The sequence below is a fragment of the Aquarana catesbeiana genome, linkage group LG11 (genome assembly GCF_042186555.1).
Source record: "Aquarana catesbeiana isolate 2022-GZ linkage group LG11, ASM4218655v1, whole genome shotgun sequence".
In the NCBI taxonomy this organism is placed as follows: Eukaryota; Metazoa; Chordata; class Amphibia; order Anura; family Ranidae; genus Aquarana; species Aquarana catesbeiana.
In genome coordinates, this window is record NC_133334.1 from 50152789 (window position 1) to 50173379 (window position 20591).

The 20591-nt window shown below is 42.6% G+C and overlaps 1 protein-coding gene across 1 annotated transcript; it reads left to right on the plus strand.

The window, feature by feature from the left end:
* The first annotated feature begins 1034 nt into the window (after window positions 1-1034).
* On the plus strand, window positions 1035-19277 carry LOC141112004 (SPRY domain-containing SOCS box protein 3-like). The gene is made up of 5 exons (XM_073604306.1): window positions 1035-1315; window positions 8592-8764; window positions 12418-12549; window positions 13440-13630; window positions 15567-19277. Exons 1-5 carry the CDS (start codon window positions 1224-1226, stop codon window positions 15765-15767), a joined length of 789 nt encoding a protein of 262 aa, XP_073460407.1. The 5' UTR covers window positions 1035-1223; the 3' UTR covers window positions 15768-19277.
* Window positions 19278-20591: the final 1314 nt, after the last annotated feature.

A 20591-nucleotide genomic window follows, 5' to 3' on the forward strand; every position in this document is an offset into this window, starting at 1 on the left:
AAAGCCTTTGTGTCCATGTACATACAGGCTTTTACCAAAGTTCAAGAGCTGCTGCGGTTATGTGAGGTTCAACCTCCCTCTCCTGAACATGAAAGAATCGCATTCAGGATAGGAACATTTTGACCGCTATGTTGGCTATGTGTACTTGAAGCCTTAGGTGGGTGGTCCCCCCGTGTGAATGAGCCCTTTGAGAGGTTTTGCCTATCTCATTGCACACCTTCCTGGAATGGGCGGAGAAGTAAGCAGATACTGCAGCAACAACCAGATAGAAAAGGGTAACATCAGAGATCAGCAGACTTATTTGCCAGGCGTGTGACTGACAAGGGGGTCCCACACAGCCCCGTAACATTTTACTTTTCCACTATGATGTCATCTTTTTGAATAAGAGCCTTTGGACGTTACTTGAAGATTAATGGTGTTCTGGCAAATCTGGACGCTAATCTTAAGGGCTCATGTACACTACAGCAACTTGAGTTTAGAAGCTTTTGGTGTTTTTTTTTTTTACCAAATCTCCTAAACTCGACTCCATAAAAGCCTTTGTGTCCATGCACACATAGGCTTTTACCAGAATTTAGAAGCTGCTGCGCTTAGGGGAAGTTCAACCTTCCTCAACCACCCTCTCCTGAACGCAGAAGAATCATGTTCCGGATATAAACGTTTTTACCGTGAGTGTTTGACTGTGCTCTCTATATCCTGTAGCATTATGTATTATAACCCTTTCTTCCATACATTGTTTATCAAACAAGTCTTCCTTATTTTATCACTGACAATCGGATCACACGTCAGTACAATTCAGTGTCAGCCGTTTCTTCTAGAAATGCTTCTTTGACATCTTTAGAGCAAATATTTGCTACCTGACCCTAAAGGGCGGAAAAGCCAACCCAACCAGTTTTAATTTTAGGTCTTTCCAAATATGGAGAAGAATGTGGAGAGATCAGCAGGTCTTATCACCACACTCCCAGCACATCAACAAGTGTGACCTAGGGAGGGGGGGAATCCGCTCTGGAGTCACAATGACTCACTGAAGAGTTTATGGTGTCAGCAGTGTTGCTATATGATTGCAGAGAATAAGATCACTAGGTTAGGGTTAATGGGACAATGGCCGAGGGTGGGGACTGGCTGTTAGCTTACAGCTGGGCTACTTTGTAGCCTATCAGAGCATTTTCTCTGGGGGCTGGATCAGTTCTGCTGTCCTATTGGTGCAAACATGACCGCCTTCACCAATGATAGGCGCAAGTTTCAATAACAACACAGGAGAAGCAGCTCGAAGAAGAGTAATCATGAGGACTAAACAAGGACAACACACCAAGCCCAGGTAAGACTATATAACACTATGTATATCATTATATTGTCTGCTGAGCCTAGGTAATACAATGTAACATTGGATGTATGTCATTATATTATCTGTACATGCTGAATCCAAGTAATACAATAGAACACTGGACATGTATCATTATATTGTCTGTACACACTTGGGGAGATTTACTAACACTGGAGAGTGCAGAATCTGCCGCAGTTCTGCAGAGTAACCAATCAGCTTCCAGGTTTTATTCTCAAATCTTAACTGAACAAGATGAAGGTAGAAGCTGATTGCCTACCATACACAGCTGCACCGGATTCTGAGTGCTCCAGTTTTAGTAAATCTCCCCCACCGAGTCAAGCTAATACAATATAACACTGAGGCCGGGTTCACACTATACCGGGCTGCGGATCGCACAGGAGCGCTGTACGTCCCTGTTCCCCGTTTCAGGGACGAATCAGGAACGATTCTATGCTTGAATTCGGCCCTGAAACGGAGCCAAAGACGCACAGCGTTTTTGTGCAGTGCGCTCCGCAGCCGCCCCGGAGATATGTGAACCGGCTCCATAGGGAGCCAGTCACATTCTCCTACTATGCTAATTAGATGTGGGGAAACGCATATCTAATTCGCATAGGTGTGAACCCGGGCTGAATGTATTGGGGCCGATTCACTAAAACTAGAAAGTGCAAAATCTGGTGCAGCTCTGCATAGAAACCTAGCAGAGCTTCCCGGTTTTTCTTTTTTCCTTTTGTCATAGCTTAAAGCAGAGTTCCACCCAAAAGTGGAACTTCCGCTGATTTGTCTCCTCACCCCCTCCGGTGCAACATTTGGCACCTTTTTTTTGGGGGGGGGGGGGGGAGAGAGCAGGAGTAGATACCTACTGTTCCCACCTCCAGGAGTTGGCGCCGCAGCCCCTGATGTCACTGCTCGGCTCCCTCCTCCTCCCCCTGCCCTTCCCTTACCCGTAATGGCGGCGGCATTCGCCCGACAGCTGATGAAAACATCAGCTGAGGTGTCGACATCGCTGGACTCCAGGACAGGTAAGTGCAGGGTTTTTTTTTTCAGTGGGAACGTGGGTGAACGCAGCTCCAGCACTAAATGTATGTAAGGGGTGTGGGGTATGCTGGAGGGTCTATCGATGCTGGCTGCTGGGGGATCTATTGTCACTGGTGGGGATCTGTTTTTGTGTGAGGGTCTATTGTTGCTGGGGGGTGTCTTGTGTTGCTGGTAGGAATCTGCTATTGAGGGAGAGGTCTATTGTTGCTGTATGCTGATGGGTGCTTGGAGATCTGTTGTTGCTGCTGAGGGGTCTAATGTTGCTGGGGTGGTATTTTGTTGTGGGTGGTCCATTGTTGCTCTGTGTGTGTGTGTGTGTGTGTGTGTGTGTGTGTGTGTGTGTGTGTGGTGGTGGGGGGGGTCCATTGTTGTGTGAGGGATCTATTATCTGTGTTAAGGTCTATTGTTGCTGGGGGAGACCTATTGTTGCTGGGGTGGGGTCCATTGTTGCTAGGGGAGTCTACTGTTGTGTTAGCGATCTATTGTTGCTAAGGTGGGATCCTATTGTTGCTGGGGGGACCTATTGTTGCTGGGATGGGGACCCTTGTTGCTGGGGAGAGTCTATTGTGTGAAGGATCTATTGTCGCTGGGGTGGGTTCTATTGTTACGGGGGGGATCTATTGTTGCTGGCTCCAGGGGGTCTATTTTACTGCTTTTCTTGTTATTAGTTAAAAGCAAATTCCATGCAAATTATTTAGCACCACAAAATGATACTCGGGGCAGTACTTGGAGGTGGGACCAAGGGACGGTGCTCAGAGGAGCGTAGGGTGCGTAGACAGGGGGGGGACTCAGAAGGGGGGAGTTCCTGCACCTATTCCCTGAAAAAAAAGCCCTGGGTAAGTGTCCTATTATTAAAAGCCAGCAGCTGCAGTATGTGTAGCTGCTGGCTTTTAATTTTTGCAGCGGTGGGCAGAGCACCGCTTTAATTGAACAATCTGAAGTTAGAAGCTGATTGGCTACCATGCACAGCTGCGCCAGATTTTCCACTCTCCAGTTTTAGTAACTCAACCCCAGTGTATGTCTTTTGTCTATACATTGAACCCGGGTACAACAACATACCAATGGATGTGTGTCATTATATTGTCTGTGTACGCTGAGCCCAGGTAATACAACATAATACAATGAGACATGTCAAGTGTTTTCTGTACATGCTGAACCCAGGCAATACAATATAACACTGGATGTAACTTATATTGTCTTTATACACTGAGCCCAGGTAGTACAACATAACAATGGATGGGTGTCATTAAGCGCTGCGTAAACTGTTGGCGCTATATAAATCCTGAATAATAATAATAATAATAATAATAATATTGTCTGGACATGCTGAGTCCAGGTAATTGAATGGAACACTGTCTACATGTCATTATACTAACTATACAGCTGAGCTCGGGTAATCTAATGCAACACCATAGGTTTGTGATATATGTACAATTATATATCATTTGATTGTCTATACAAATGAAGCCCAGGCAATCGAATATATCACATTGCATATGTCATATTGTCTATATAGACTGTACCTTGCTAACAGAATGTATCATTATTTACAATAATGTGCAAAGTAAGTACATCCCATGAACATCAGAACAAGAAAACCTTACATCTTAAAGGATAAGTTCACTTTCTGAACATGTTACACCATATTTAGGGTGTAACAAGTAGTATGCATGCTTAGAATCCTCTCCTTCATCCCTGGATTTCCTCCACACACTCCAATACACACACAAAACAGAAGGCAGGAGGGATCCTTTCCCCACACCCATTGTCACATTTTAAAAAACAGCGAGGCTGTGCAGCGGGCTCAATTTATTCACAGGGATCTGCAAATGAATGGACTACAAGTCCCACTTCCACCGCGGCAGACAGCTTGTAGCTCTCAATGAACTATGGGGGTACTGACTAGTGACCTTGTAGTTCACAGACATTACCTGCAGCTCAGTAACTGTCTGCTCATACAGAGGTAGGGGTGCTGAGCGGTCAGCAGTGTCTACAGGAGCCCAAAACTGCACCCATCATCCAGTAAATCGGGTGCAATGCATTGCAGGCTTCAGTTTAAAAAACAAAAAACAAATGCACATTCAAAATGCAATGCAAAAATGATGTGCATTTACTAATTTTTAGAAAAGGTGAACTTGGTCTTTAATTCAAATAGTACATGCAGATAAAGGTGATATACAAGAATAGGAATACAAGGAAAATGTGCCTTTGTAATCAATCATTCCACAAAATTATCAATATATATGTAATGGCGAACCGTGGAAAAAGTAAGCACGCCTTTGGCTTCAGAAATTTGTATTGACCCACCCCCCCCCCCAACCCAAAGCAAAAATGACTTCTTGTAGGTCTTTTGCACAGTTGCCCGTCAATCTCCGTCATTGAATATTCCTCAGGGGCAAGGTGTTTATGGGTTTCTTTCCATAAAATGCCCATTTCACATCCCTACACTATAATTTAATGGGGTTCCAACCTGATACAAATCTGGGGTTCAATTTCCTAGAGCTGTATTTATTTTGTCACATTACTGTATATGTAAAGCACTGCGTAAATTGACTATATAAATGCCTCTAATACCAATAATAATTACTGGTGCTACCCGACACAAGAAGTAAGAGGAAATGGACACAGACAACAGAATGGGGGAAAGTTAAAACATCTGTCAGATGTTTGCTGTCTGGAGGCTGTTCACTTCTTTTCATTACTGGTGCCACCTCCATAGGTCAACACTTATATACACACAAAGTATGGGTTTCTTGCGAGCCACAAATGGACTAATGCCTCTAAGGAGTAAACTAATATTATTTAAGCAGCAAGCACTAAACCACGTTTCATTCCGTGTAATATAATACGTAAAATAATAATTGTGCCTGCGCTAATACAATATACGAATAAATAAAATATATATTCATAGAATAAAAGAAATAACGTGCAAAAATATTTAAATTAAACCTTAATAAATATGCTAGTAAAACCATACATGTATAAATATAATGTGCGAACCTTTATGATAAATCTCCAAGTGCATATGAAAAATGTGCAATCGTGGTAATACTGTTGAAAAGTGCACCGTGCATAAATAAAATATAAATGCCAAACGCTATCCTGTGACATTTAAGTGTTCAACATAGTCAGCAAATTCAAACTGAAGAAAACAAGCGTGAATAAATAGTGTCCATGAAATGAGTGTTCATCATGCTTCTCCTGAAGGGTGTCCAAATCACAACAAGCAAGGTGTGCTCTCCCGTGACACCCCACATGTGCTTGCGCTCACCTTTAATCGTGTGACACAGTAATTAAACGGTGTCAAAATACGCAATGGGGCCACTCCTGGGCTCACTCAGGATACAAGGATGATCCCCCAGAGGAAGGCACGTGATCCCTGTGCCGAATACGCGTCGGGGAGGGGTAGGACGGAGCTGTCAGCAGTGGAAGAGGTCATTACATACCACACCGCACGCCATACGAATCGCTGCTTCCTTTTTCAACCTGTATAGTTTGGTGCACTGTAGCACCCATTCAATGTGAGTACCCTCCTGGAGGACTTTCTTTTATCTAATAAATGTCCTTGCTATATTACACCATGGAGTTCTTCTTTTTGTTTCTTCTATGAATATGGATTTTGGCTTTACCTGTGAGGAGTGTATTTACATCATTGTATCCTGAGTGAGCCCAGGAGTGGCCCCATTGCGTATTTTGACACCGTTTAATTACTGTGTCACACGATTAAAGGTGAGCGCAAGCACATGTGGGGTGTCACGGGAGAGCACACCTTGCTTGTTGTGATTTGGACACCCTTCAGGAGAAGCATGAACACTCATTTCATGGACACTATTTATTCACGCTTGTTTTCTTCAGTTTGAATTTGCTGACTATGTTGAACACTTAAATGTCACAGGATAGCGTTTGGCATTTATATTTTATTTATGCACGGTGCACTTTTCAACAGTATTACCACGATTGCACATTTTTCATATGCACTTGGAGATTTATCATAAAGGTTCGCACATTATATTTATACATGTATGGTTTTACTAGCATATTTATTATGGTTTAATTCAAATATTTTTGCACGTTATTTCTTTTATTCTATGAATATATATTTTATTTATTCGTATATTGTATTAGCGCAGGCACAATTCTTATTTTACGTAACACTTATATACACACACTTTAACTCCTGTTATTGTGTTACTAGGGCAGCTAAATTTTGTATTTCTGCTCAGTCACTATGTAAACCACCACTCAGAAGTGGACTATGCTGAACACGCACTGACCTGCCTGTCTGTGTTCTGCTTTCTTCTTCCTGTTCTGGGTTATCAATTCTTAAGGCAAGTCACATGACCTGGTGTCTTACTCAGTTCTTTCATCAGCTTCTTCTCAGGAATTCAACTGGACTTTGAAAAACCTTATATGTGCAGCTGCCAGCATTTTAACCACTTCCAGTCTTGCCCAACTTTGGCATTCCTCTCCTACATGTAAAAAACATTTTCCTAAAAACTACTTAGAACCCCTAAACAGTATAAAAATTTCAAGCAAAAGCCCTAGAGGGGAAAAAAAAAAAAAGGTAGGTGTTGCAAGTTATTTGGAAAAAAATTAATACACTACATTCTCATGGTGCTTAACTACACTGCAGAGTGTATGAGCATCATGGGAAATTATGTAGTTCCAAAACATCTGGGGTGCCAAGGTTTGCCATCACTGGCCTAGGCTATAAGAAGATTGCCAACACCCTAAAACTGAGCTGCAGCACGGTGGCCAAGAGCATACAACGCTTTAACAGGACAGGTTCCACTCAGAACAGGCCTCGCCATGGTCAACCAAAGAAGTTGAGTGCACAGAATCAGCGTCATATCCAGAGGTTGTCTGTGTGAAACCGACTTATGAGTGCTGCCAGCATTGCTGCAGAGGTTGAAGAGGTGGGGGGGTCAGCCTGTCAGCGCTCAGACCATATGCCGCACACTGCATCAAATTGGTCTGCATGGCTGTCATCCCAGAAGGAAGTCTCTTCTAAAGATGATGCACAAGAAAACCCACAAACAGTTTGCTGAAGACAAGCAGACTAAGGACATGGATTACTGGAACCATGTCCTGTGGTCTGATGAGACCAAGATAAACTTATTTGGTTCAGATGGTGTCAAGCATGTGTGGCGGCAACCAGGTGAGGAGTACAAAGACAAGTGTGACTTGCCTACAGTCAAGCATGGTGGTGGGAGTGTCATGGTCTGGGGCTGAATGAGTGCTGTCGGCACTGGGGAGCTACAGTTCATTGGGGGAACCATGAATGCCAACATGTACTGTGACATACTGAAGCAGAGCATGATCCCCCTCCCTTCGGAGACTGGGCCGCAGGGCAGTATTCCAACATGATAATGACCCCAAACACCCCTCCAAGATGACCACTGCCTTGCTAAAGAAGCTGAGGGTAAAGGTGATGGACTGGCCAAACATGTCTCCAGACCTAAACCCTATTGAGCACCTGTAGGGCATCCTCAAATGGGAGGAGGAGCGCAAGGTCTCTAACATCCACCAGCTCCGCGATGTCGTCATGGAGGTGTGGAAGAGGAGTCCAGTGGCAACCTGTGAAGCTCTGGTGAACTCCATGCCCAAGAGGGTTAAGGCAGTGCTGTAAAATGATGGTGTACACACAAAATATTGACACTTTGGGCCCAATTTGGACATTTTCACTTAGGGATGTACTCACTTTTGTTTCCAGCGGTTTAGACATTAATGGCTGTGTGTTGAGTTATTTTGAGGGGACAGCAAATGTACACTGTTATACAAGCTGTACACTCACTAAAATATTTACAAAAATGTGAGGGATGTACTCACTTTTGTGAGATTGTGTGTGTATGTGTGTGTATGTGTATATGTATGTATGTATGTATATGAATTCCCAAAAATATCCTGGTGGTTGTATCAGCTTTTATCTAAACTGGGTTTGCTGGTGTGTCAGTAACCAAAATGAATAAAAAATATACATGCTTTCCCTCCCTGGCTAAAACTGCCCATACACTACACAGTCTGATTGTACAATTTTTTTTTTGATGAATATGAAATAAAAGCCAAGCAATCCATTGGATCTGTATCAGACATGCCCTTGCACTACATGGTTGTTGGTAGATGTAAAGAAGACTGTACAATCATATTGTATCATGTATAACCAGTTTAAGCCCCCAGGCAGTTTATGGGCTCCTCACTGTAACACGTCCTTGTTTTCCTTTTTTTGCGATTCCAGTCTCTTTACCCTGAAGCCACCCATGCCACGTGGATACGTGAAGGAGAATTGGTTGTGGGAAAGGAATGGGCAAACTTCATTGGCAGAACTGTCAGAGTCCCATCAAGAAGTTTACTTCCACACTGACCCCATCCTGGAGAGCAGTGGCACTGCCGGAGTGCGGGGGGACACAGGTAAGGGACAAGGGGTAAAGGGTAAGGGGGTCTGGAGGTACAAGTCACTGGGCAAAGGATCCATCATACCTCCAGTTAGATCTAAGTTCCTATCTACGCTGCAATATACACAGCTCTCCAAAATTTACCCTTTAGTCTCACCAGATGCATTTGTTAATCAAGATTTAGGACCGGTTCCCACCACATGCAGTCCAGTGCATTTTTTTTCTGCATCAAAAACACACGGAAAGCAGGTTATATGGTTTTCAATGGCATAGTTCACATCACTGCTGGCATTTCCAGTGCATTCCAGTTTCAGGAGAAAAAAAAAAGAACATGCTGCATATTTCCTGCACTTGACTGGACTGTAACTCTGTAAAACGCATCAAAAATGCACTGGAACACACATGTCCTTATTTAGGGCCAGTTCACACCAGATGCAGTTACGTGCGCTTTTTTTTCAGCTTTTTTTAGTAACGTTGAGGGCGTGGACATACAAAAAGCTATTTGTGTCACATTCATTACCTTGATTTAAAAGTGCTGCCAGATTCATGCCAATATAATTTGATATTTTGGGTAAATTGAGATTTTTTTTTTCAAGAAACAACATGAAGTTATGTTCTCCTTTAAGCCTAGTACACACAGACTGAATGTCGGACGGCATTGGGTTTGTGTGTACTAGCATCCGGTCCAACAGAAGCCAGCCATTCAGCCAGCTTCTGTTGAAAAGAAATTAGCGAAAAAGGTGTGCCGACCGGCTCCCAATCAGCACTCTCAGCCAATGGCTGAGAGTGCTGACCAGAGTGTTCTGGTGGGGTGGGGGTGGGAGGAGATTATATATATATATATATATATATATATATATATATATATATATATATATATCAAAAAAGAAAAACTGCGCTATTAGCTAAATACTAAGCTGCAACTCAAGATGTTATACGACACCAAACAGATCTATAAAAAAAAGAGAAGTTGCGCTAAATAAATTGACCTGTGAGGCACTAGCTATGTGAAACATATGCACTCACAATAAAATGATAAATTGAAAATCAATGTGATGATAATAAACTGACACGATATATATAAAAAGACAAAGGACGACGTCCTTTTGAGTGACGAAACACGTAGGGAGGAGTGACGTACTGACGTCACCGCAAGTTACGCTAGTCCCGGAAGCTACGAGCTGTTATCGAGAGCCGGCCGGCTTGATCTTTTAATGCGGTTTATACTTTACTCAAATGTGTCCATTCGGCTTTTATAGTTTAATAAATGTTAAAGGTTTTACACTATGCAAGCCTTCTGTTGTTCCATGGGGATCCATTAACCGCGTCCCACTCGTGTGAGAACCATCACTGCTGAGGCTAAGGAGTTCAGTGTACGGCACAGAGATCCCAGGCTGGATTATAAGCCATTTGCGCTCTGTGGTCCCCTGTAACAAGGGACCATAGCGATCTGGTAAGCGGCAGCGTGTGCTTAGGTGGAGGCACTTTCCTATTTCTTCACGCATTCTGGTGTGTCTGGATTTTATGTCACCGTGGATGAGTCAATAACTATTTTGCATGGACTTTTTTTGATACATTGTGTGAGTGGGAAAAGGCACAGTGTTTTTTAATCATCTATGACCTGCCTTATTCTTATTGAATGACATGTGATGTACAAAATACCATATGCTACATGCATTGCAGTAAAATGTGCAAGTGTAGAGCCAACCTTAAAGGGTATGTAAAAAACCTTACCATACATTATGCAATCGTATTGTACGTTTTTCCTTTAGATTTACCAAAAATCAAATAACATGAGCTCAAACCTAAATACTTTCAATTTTATTCAAATCAGGCAGGCCTTTGCAATACATAGTTGAATGTAAATCCAAAGAAGATTGTACTGAAATTGTACAAGCAAATTGTATAATGTATGGCCAGCTTAACAATAAAATTCCTGTTTGGTCTGTTAATTATACCATTGGAAGCATTTTGCTATATCTGTGAGCTGATAACCGGACAGGCAGTGACCACAGGAAGTTATCGGTTGCATTGTTGGGAAGATCCACCTTGTGGAGAGGAGGGGTGGAGTCCTTTGGTCTCACCCAGTTTCTGTTTTCCTGATACAGTAGAGTGAGTGTGTGTTGGCATTAAAGGACAGCAAGTGTGTTACTGGCAGAATCATCAAATAAAAGGAAAAAAAAAAAAAAAAAACTTGAAAACAAGAAAACCAATGCAGATACCATATTTTAAGGACTGGTAAGCTGCAATATATTCTGCTTTTTCTTTTTAAGTATTTAGGATAGAGCTACACAGGGGATATTAAATAGAACAGTTGCATTACTAAAATCTCTAGAGGTTAAAATAGAACTATAGATAAAAAGTATTTTTCGTTTTGGGTAGAGCAAGGGAGGGTTATAACCCCTGTCAGATTTTTGTCATCTGTGTCCCATTGCGGAGATTTCCTTTCACTTCCTGTCCCATAGCCAAACAGGAAGTGAGAGGAAATCCCTGCAAATCAAGGGAATTTTTTGGGGGCCCTAGAACTAGTGTCCCCATAGGAAGATTTCCCCTCTATTACTTTCCTGGGGACAAGCCAAAATTTGTGATTTTCTTTTCCTTTCACTGATAATGGTGACCAGGACAAAGAGAGAGGGTTGAATCTCCTTAAAAGGGGCACAAACAGCAATAAAAATGGACAGGGGTTCTGATCCTTCTCCACTCTATCCAAAATTAAAAAAAGTTCTGTCTCTAGTTATACTTTAATTACAAGTGTTTGGTATATGGATGGCATAAATGCTAAGGAGTAAGTTAGATGAATAGCTTGCAGTAATTATCAGATGCACTTGACGTAAGCACTGGGCAATCATTTAAGATCATTTGCTGCTGCATGCTATTTGTGTAGTTTATACCAAAGGGAGTCATTTATTACATATTTAGCGATCCATTGCTACTTCTATCCATTAATGGCCAGTGATTTAAGCAATTTAAAAAGGTAAAATTTACCTTTAAAAAAAAAAAAAAAATACATGCACATCTCTCTTTATTCTGAGCCTTTATAGCATTGCTCCCGCATTCAGTACATCACGAGTGCAATGCAGGGTTCCTGCAGACTGTCAGTGTAAGCTGTCTACTCATACCCCTTGTATGGGCAGGCAGTTCCACAATGACAGGAAGAATAAATTAACTACCTACAGAGCTCACCCTGGTAGTTCATTGAGAACTACAAGCTGTCAGCCACAAAGGCTGATGGTAGTTGTAGTTCTTACATTTACAGAACTCTGAATGAAGCAGACGGGTGGGCGGAGCCCCGCATAGCCGTGGTTTTTAAAAAATTGTGGCTGCGGGAAGAGGATGCCCGACCTGCTGTCACAGGCATGGGGTCTTGAGGAATCAGGGCTGAGAGCTGCAGGAGCGGAAACCTAAAAACGAGTGTAACATGTTCCCAAAGGTGAAGTTATCCTTTAACTACAAAAAATTACTCCTGAGCAGAAAAAAAACCTCTTGGATAATAGTAGGTCTTGCAGTGAGATACTATCTTGTGGGACGAGCAGAGACAACTTGCTGCAAAGAAATCTTCCCCTTGAAGGAGCAGTCAGATATTCAACCCAAAATTGGGATTGTATGTTGTTCTTTAACACTTCTGACTTGTGTTTTGTTATTCTTCACATGAATGGTTTTCTCTTACAGGCTTCCTACAAGGTGAACACTACTGGGAGGTAGAGTTCCTGGAACCACCATCTGGACTGTCTGTTATGGTTGGTGTTGGGACTGGCAGAGCAGCACTGCATGCTGGGAGTTTCCAGTATGTTAACTTATTGGGTAAGTTATTTGATGGGATTAAAAAAAAAAAAAATGAATCTGTTTTCTGACTGAGTACTGGAAGGATTATCTAACAGCCCAACATTTGTGGCCTAGTTGACATTAAAGCGGAGGTCCACCCAAAAATTGAACTTCCGCTTTAAGTGAAGGTGACCCCCTGACATGCCATGTCATTTTTTTTGGGGGGGTAGGGGGGGGGGTGGTAGCGGATACCCTCCCACTTCCTCCCGGCGCCGGAAGGTAGTGCACCTCTCCCCCCCCTCCGTGCAATCTTCTGGGACGCGTCACAGGTCCCAGAAGATTGCCCGGCCAATCACAGCGCGGCTCACGCGTGCGCAGTGTGTCCCCGGCTGTGCATGGCTAGAGCAGCACTGGCTGAGGCCACACTCATTCACATATTCATGCACTGGATTGGTGAGTGGCGTGTTCCTTTCTCTGTTGATGCTTCTACACCCTTGACTGGTGCACAGGCGCCTGCTTCCTTCACTGCAACCGGCAGGAAGATATTTGTCTCAGCTTAGAGCGGCACTGCATCTTACACTTGGATCACCACTAAACCAGAAATAAATGACTTCATGTGAAAGAGGTACTGATCACATAAAAGGTGAAAGCACTAAAAACGTAAATACTGTCTATTTTATTTCAAAAGGGCAGATTAAGCCTGGACAGCCCTCCAGATCACAGTTGCTTTTCTAGGACACACCAGCATGTCCATTCATACCACCTGCTCAAGCTTCATGATTATATATATATTCTGTGCTTTCCATATAAATACTGCTGTCATAAAACCAACCACAGGGAAGTGTGAAGATCTGATCTTGCCTTTTGTTTCTTCATCTACACACCAATCTGTGTAGATGCATTCTTAAAATGTGCCTTTTTTTTTTCAGGAAAGGACTCAGAGAGTTGGGGCTTGTCCTATAAGGGCACAGTGTGGCATGATGGCATCGGCAAACAGTACACAGAACCGTTCTACGAAGAAGGCACCGTGATTGGTGTACACCTAAACATGGAGGAAGGGACGCTGACTTTTTACAGGGACAGACAGAGTCTAGGAGTGGCCTTCACAGGGTTACACAAGGTACGGTAACATGAAAAGCAGGCACAACAAGAAATACAATCACATTACCGCTAAGTAACAGAACTCTAGAGGATATGTTAGAGAAATGTCCCAGCATGCTTTAAACTAAGTGTAATTTAAATACCTGAGGCCACTGAAAAAAAAAAAAAAAAAAAAAATCACTGAAGCAGCGCCTTTTCTGTATTACTATTTATCAGCATAACAAAAATGACTTACATATGCAGCTTTCCATCTTTGTTTTCATGTGGTTCTTGGTACATCAGCAACCTGGAAATTATAAGATTTCAGTGTGTCCATAAAGGGCTTGTAAAAATGAGCAAACAGATGAGCCATATATGGTCTAACCTTCACTAGTATGTGACCAGCCATCATCAGCGGATTTCGGAGTGTGTAAATAAACTAGAATAAGTAGGTGATGAAAGTACCCGCCATTCTCCTATATCCTGGGTGGAACATTATCAGTTTTTTTTAAAGGTTTTCCAAGAAATATGAACGCTACTACCGCTGACCTCTCCTGAAAATAATAGTTTTCTGTGGTCATGGTTTCAATAATTGTTTTGTTGGCCCAAAGCAAGTAAGCAGTAAGTTCATCAGTTAGACAAAGAATGGGTGAAATAGGGTGACAAATGTGCCCATCTATAGTTCCCCTCTAGGTACCACTCATCGGGACTCAGCAATAAGGACCTATGTGGGCACATACGTGGGTACATACTATGTGGGTACATACTTCTTATGCTAGGTAAAATTTGTTCTCACTGTAGATTATTGTAAAGTCAGATACCCACAGGTCATACAGGCACCAAAATGTTCACATCATCAACTGGATTTTATTGAGTTTGATGCGTTTCCAGTGCTCTACTGTTTGATGTCAAACTACAAATGAAAACTCATAGTAAATATCCACATGAAATGACCAGGGGTTTGTGAACACTTATATGACCTTGCTCAAACTCACATTCCAAAAATGATGGCATTAATATGGAGATGTCACCCCCCCCCCTTTTTTTGGGCTGTAACGGCTTCAAAAGATTTCAGATTGTCTTTGGGCATTTGTGCCCTTTCAGCCAAAGATCAATCTGACCAAGGATCAATCTGAGATACTGAGATCAGCAATTGATGTTGGATAAGATTATCTGGCTCCCAATTAGCATTCTAATGCCGCGTACACACGGTCTGACCTTTCGTCTACAAAAGTCCGACGGACGCCGACGGACCAAAGCCGGCTGACAATCCGATCATGTGTGGGCTTCCCCGGACTTTCAGCGGACTTTTCCAGCCGCAAATCTGACGGACTTTAGATTTAAAACATGCTTCAAATCTTTACGTCGTAACTACGCCGGACCCAGAAATCCGCTCGTCTGTATGCTAGTCCGACGGACAAAAACCCACGTTGGGGCAGCTATTGGCTACTGGCTATCAATTTCCTTATTTTAGTCCGGTGTACGTCATCACGTACGAATCCATCGGACTTTTGTGTGATCGTATGTAGGCAAGTCCGTTCGTTAGAAAGTCTGCCGCAAGTCCGCCAAAAGTCCATCAAAAGTCTGTTGGACGGGCTGTTGGACTTTTGTAGCCGAAAAGTCCGACCGTGTGTACGCGACATAATTCCTCTCAAAAAGTATTCAGTGGGGTTAAGTTAGGGCAGGCCACTTGAGTTCTTTGTGAACCTGGGTTGTGCACAAGGGCACAGTCATGCTGAAACACAAAGGGCTTTTTAAACAAACCTGGCACAAGGTAGGAAGTGCACAATTGTCCAAAAAATCTTTGTATGCTATACCATTAACAGTACCCTTCACTTAAAAACACCTGACCTTAATCTTTCTGAGCAGTGTCCATGTTCCTTTAGCTATAAAGGGTAGGTGTGATGGTCCGGTGTCAAACTTTTGCCTTTATACCATATGTTAGTCATCTCACCAATGCTGTTTTTTTCCCCCAGGTCCAGCACTCTTTGTATCCAATGGTTTCTTCTACCAGCCCAGAAACCGAAATAGCACTAGGATTGCGCTGCTGCAGTTTGCCCACTCTGGAGGAGCGATGTCTCAGCACTCTGGCTCGGAATTTGACACAAAAAGACTTGGTCGATCAGCTCCCTCTTCCTGCCATTGTTAGATGGAAGCTAAAAAGTTGGAACAGTTAAGATGTCTTTAAAGGCCTGAACTGTACCCAGAGAACTGTTGCTGTGTGATGTGCCGAGGGGTCCATGATGTAAGCCAGGACAAGATCTTTGTTTAACCCGTGTTGGAAATGATGCTAATATCAAAGAGAGATGACAAAGAACATTTCAAGAAAACAATGGAGGAAAAGTAAAAAACACACTGGGGGCCTATATTTGGCCTGTTAAAAGCAAGCAACTGTTTCAGCCATTACCACGTTAGAGATAAGTAATAAGCACACCTAGTCGCTGGAGGTGATTGTTATCCTGCACACTCTGTGCACCTGCTAATAATTCCTCTTTAGTGGAAAAGAGGAAGAAAGACTTTGCTTCATGTGCACCACCAACACCTGCAGACTGAATCAAGAGAGGGTCCCAGCAAAGCAGATGTCTCGGTGACACTTTTAGGGTGGCCATAAATGCATAAATTGTCATGGCCTTCAGAACATCCTGAATTGGAATTAAAGTCCAACACCAGCTATTTTTTTTTTTTTTTTGTGGTTAGTGTGGAAAGGTTAGAACATCTGTCAACTGGTTAATATTGTCTCTATCAAAATTGGCAAATTCCGCTCACTTCTTTGCTGGGTGTCAAAACAGGATATGAGGGACAATCCACCACCAAAAGGTGACACAGGTGAAGGAGAAGTACTGAATGCCAAGAAAAGAACCAATCTTGTGCTAGCAAAAATCCTATTGCTTTAATTTCCCTCACCCATGACTGGGCAGGCAGGCAGGTAGACTTTTTAATCACATAGGTGTAATTATAGGTCTCTTCTGCAGTAAAGGATTCTTGCCTGCCAAGTGCCATTGGTGCTTGGAGGTACATTATTCCAGCACAGCCAAACGAAAAGACCAAAGATTCCAAACCCGGAAGAACTGGGCAAACATATTGATGCCGATGAGGGAGCTCACAGACATCTAGTTGCTGGGAGGGGAGTATAGTCCTGCTCCTAGTAAATCAACCCCATTTTCTAGTTAGGTCGGGAATAGTTAGAACCTCTGAACATGTTATTGTGGTCTGCATTCTCAGTTTGGGGATTTCTCTTTACTTCCTGTCTATTTTGATAGGCATCATAACAGTTAATGAAGTCGAATCCCCACTAATAGGGGACCAGGCAGCAGTAAAACATATTTGCTAGTAATGAGTGGAAGAGTTAGAACCAGTTGTAATTTCATTGCAGTCTATGTGCCATAGATGAGATTTTTCTTCACTTCCTCTCCATATGATGGGTTTCAGACATAAGAGGGAGTTAGAGGGGGAAACCGTTATTTAAACCTGACTGATCCTCGTCCACTCTATTTGTTAGCGTTCATATTTAAAGTGGAACTTTACCCATAACAACTTGATAAAAAAATTATGTTCTTTAGCAAGAAACGTCCATTCCACATTAATGATGCTACCAAAATGAGTGTGTACTTTAAATTGCCTCCTGCACTGTTCCTGTTTCTGCTTGCCAGAGGCTGCCATTTTGCTGAATCGCAGAGTCCCTGAACAGAGGCAATTCTTTAGGCTGTCAGCAGATCGGCCTCTACAAATTTGGCAGTGCCTAAAAATGGAGAGCAACTGAGCATGTGCAGAGCAGGGTGAGACAGTGCATTATTGGATTTTAAACAGTATAGGCACTTATTTTTTACATTGCTATACCTGAAAAAAAGGCCAGCCTGAAGTGATCTAGCAGGACTTAAATTTTCTCACTAAAGTTCTCAAAAAAAATAAAACTCACCTAATCAGGGATGTTATTATTATACCTCTCCAGATTGTATTGAAAATTCTATATGGCTTTATTATGTTGTTCAGTGTTATGTGGAAGTGCGGTAAGTATAAGTACCCAGTATTGGCCTGGTATCAGCCTCCTGCAATCCCTGTACAGTAGAGCTCAGACTAGGATAGAAAGAAACTAAATGCCCTAATCAGTTGCACAGCAGTGCAAGGACTGTGCTGATAGAAGGAGAGAGCAAAGTGACACTCTACAGCATGCCGCTTCTGCTTTCACTGTTCAGTCACAGGTTGGGAACGAGACTTTTAAAGTGGTTCTAAAGCCTTAAAGCGATTGTAAATGCTTGTTTTTTTTTTCTTTTTAAATAACAAACATGTTATACTTGCCTCCTCTGTGCAGTTGGTTTTGCACAGAGCAGCCAGATCCTTCTCTTCCTCTTTGCTGCTCCTAGCCCCTCCATTCTTTGAGTGCCCCTCAGCCTGCAGCTTGCTACAGGGGGCACCCAAGCCGAGTCAGAGCTCAGTGTATCCAGTCAGACATGGAGAATTGGCCCCACCCACTCTCTCCTCTGATTGACTGACAGCCATGGGAGCCAATTGCACGCTGCTCTGTCTCAACCAATCTGGAGGAGTGTCCTGGATGGCTGAGGGGATTGTGGACATCGCTGGAGAGAGAAGGGGCTCAAGCGGGTAATTAGGGGGGTGCTGGGGTGGCTGCTACACACAGAAGGTTTTTTTTTTTTTCTTAATGCATAAAGATAAAAAACCCTCTGCCTTTACAACTCCTTTTAAGGTTTTTTACCTTACTATATTCTATGCATTAAGGTGAAAAACCTTTTATGCTGCAGCTTCCCCTCAGACCCGCCCTTTTTCTTACCCGAGCCCGATTCAGTGATGTGCACAAGCACAGGGGCTCCAGTCGCTCTCTCTCTTCATTGGACAGATTGATAGCAGCAAGAGCCATTGGCCCCCGCTGCTGTCAATCAAATCCTGTGACACAGGAGCGTGCCTGAGTCCCGCTGTCTGTGTCAAGGGACGCAGCAGCGGGACCCGGGTGCGAGCCTGCACGGGCGTTTCCCTGGGAGCAGCTGATGAAGAGGAGGGGCTTGGAGCACCTGTGGGGGACCCCAGAAGAAGAGAAACAAGTATAGACATGTATTTATTTTTTTAATAAAAACAAAAGGTTTACATCCACCTTAAACATTACTAAACTGCAATAGAGAATAATAGGGATCTCCTGCCCCATCAGACCAGGCTGTGCAAACCTCAGGACTAGGACAAACAGAAATTCTTCTTGCAGATAAAACAGTTTTAGCTTATCTGTGTATTTACTGTAGTTTCTTAGTAGTTAGTGAACCTATGGCAGTGAAGACTGGGGGCTTTGGGTTACTGTACGTCACACATTCATCACCACTTCTTTTTTGCACTACTATAAGTCCAAAAAGATACTACTGTTTTTTCTTCTACCAAAGAAGATGCTACAGTTTGATGAGCACCATCTATTACAAGAATGTGACTCGCTGTATTACCATACACACATTTCTGTTTAAATGTGAATAACATGCTGCTATAGCATGCAGTGATTGTATGTATCTATTTATACTACTATTTTTTTAATTTTTTTTTTATAAAGGTCAGGTAGTTCTTATTCAAAAGGTGAGCAGTGATCCACCCACTGCTGGAAGTCATGATACTCTGCTACCTCTGTCAATACAAGAATAATATCAGCTACTGCTACATATATTATATAAAATAAAATTGGTTATATATTTTCAGTATTCTCTGTGTTTTGGCTTTGACAATGACCAGGGTTGACCTTTACAGGTGTAGCTAATGTTGGACCTATGTTACCTTCTCCATATTTTATTGTAGGAATGGTTATTTGGATGGCGAGCTGTATTAGATTTCCACCAGACATATTGTTTGGTATTGAGATCAAATATTTCAATTTTAGTCTCATCTGACCAGAACACATTTTTCCATGTGGCCTCAGAATCTTCAAGGTGCGTTTTGGCAAAGCTCAGTCCTGACTGTATGTGGCCTTTCTTCAGGAGTGGCTTTTTTTCTTGCAACCCTCCCATACAGGCCACATTGGTGGAGAATTTGTGATATTGTTGTCACATGCACACAATCACAACTCTGTCATCAAGTCCTGCAACTGCTTCAGAGTTTCTGTAGGCCTCTTGGTAGCCTCTCTGACCAGTTTCCTCCTGGCTCTTTCATCCAGTTTGGAGTGACGCCCTGATCCAGGGAAGGTCTGTGTTGTACCAAATACATTCCCACTTCTCAATAATAGATTTCACTGTGCTTCTAGGTATTGATATAGCCTTTGAATTTTTTTTATATCCATCTCCTGATTTGTGCCTGTCCACAACATTATCCTGGAGATCTTTTGACAGAGCCTTGCCACCTATAGTTGATTGCCGGCACTACCGGTGACTGAAATGCTCCAGGAAAGTTCTTTTCATGCTGAGCTAATCAAAATAACTACAGCTGATCACAGTCTAAAGTCAAATGGCTGTGTGTGCCATTGAGAAGGTGATTAGCTACACTGACCAGTCATTTTTAGGAGGTGGTGATCTTTTCCAACGTAGCAATTCTGTTTTTTATTTATTTATTGACATATTGGCGTTATATCTTTCACTTGGATGTTATCAGTTGCACTGAGTAAATTCAGCTGGATAAAACACAAACTGTCTTTCTGTTGCAAAGCAACAATATGTGATTTTAAAGGGCGGCGATTCCTTTCTATACCAATTGTACACTAATAGGCTAGGTTCCCACTGCTGGGATTCGATTGTGATCAGACTTTCAGTGTGATTGTGTAGCGCAACTTGGATGCTACTTTTAATGTGTTTGCATACACTATGGGGTCAAAATTGTACTGGAACTGCAAAAAAAAGTAGAACAGGAACAAAACATGATTTCCATTGTCATGCAATTCTGAGCAACTCAAGCATCTGAAATCGCACTAGTGTGAACAGAGCCTTAGTTGAATAGGGAACCCATGTGCCAATAAAAGATCACATGATCTCAGAGCACATATCTGTTCCTCAAAGGCCCCAAAGTTTGTTGAAGAACAGATGTACAGT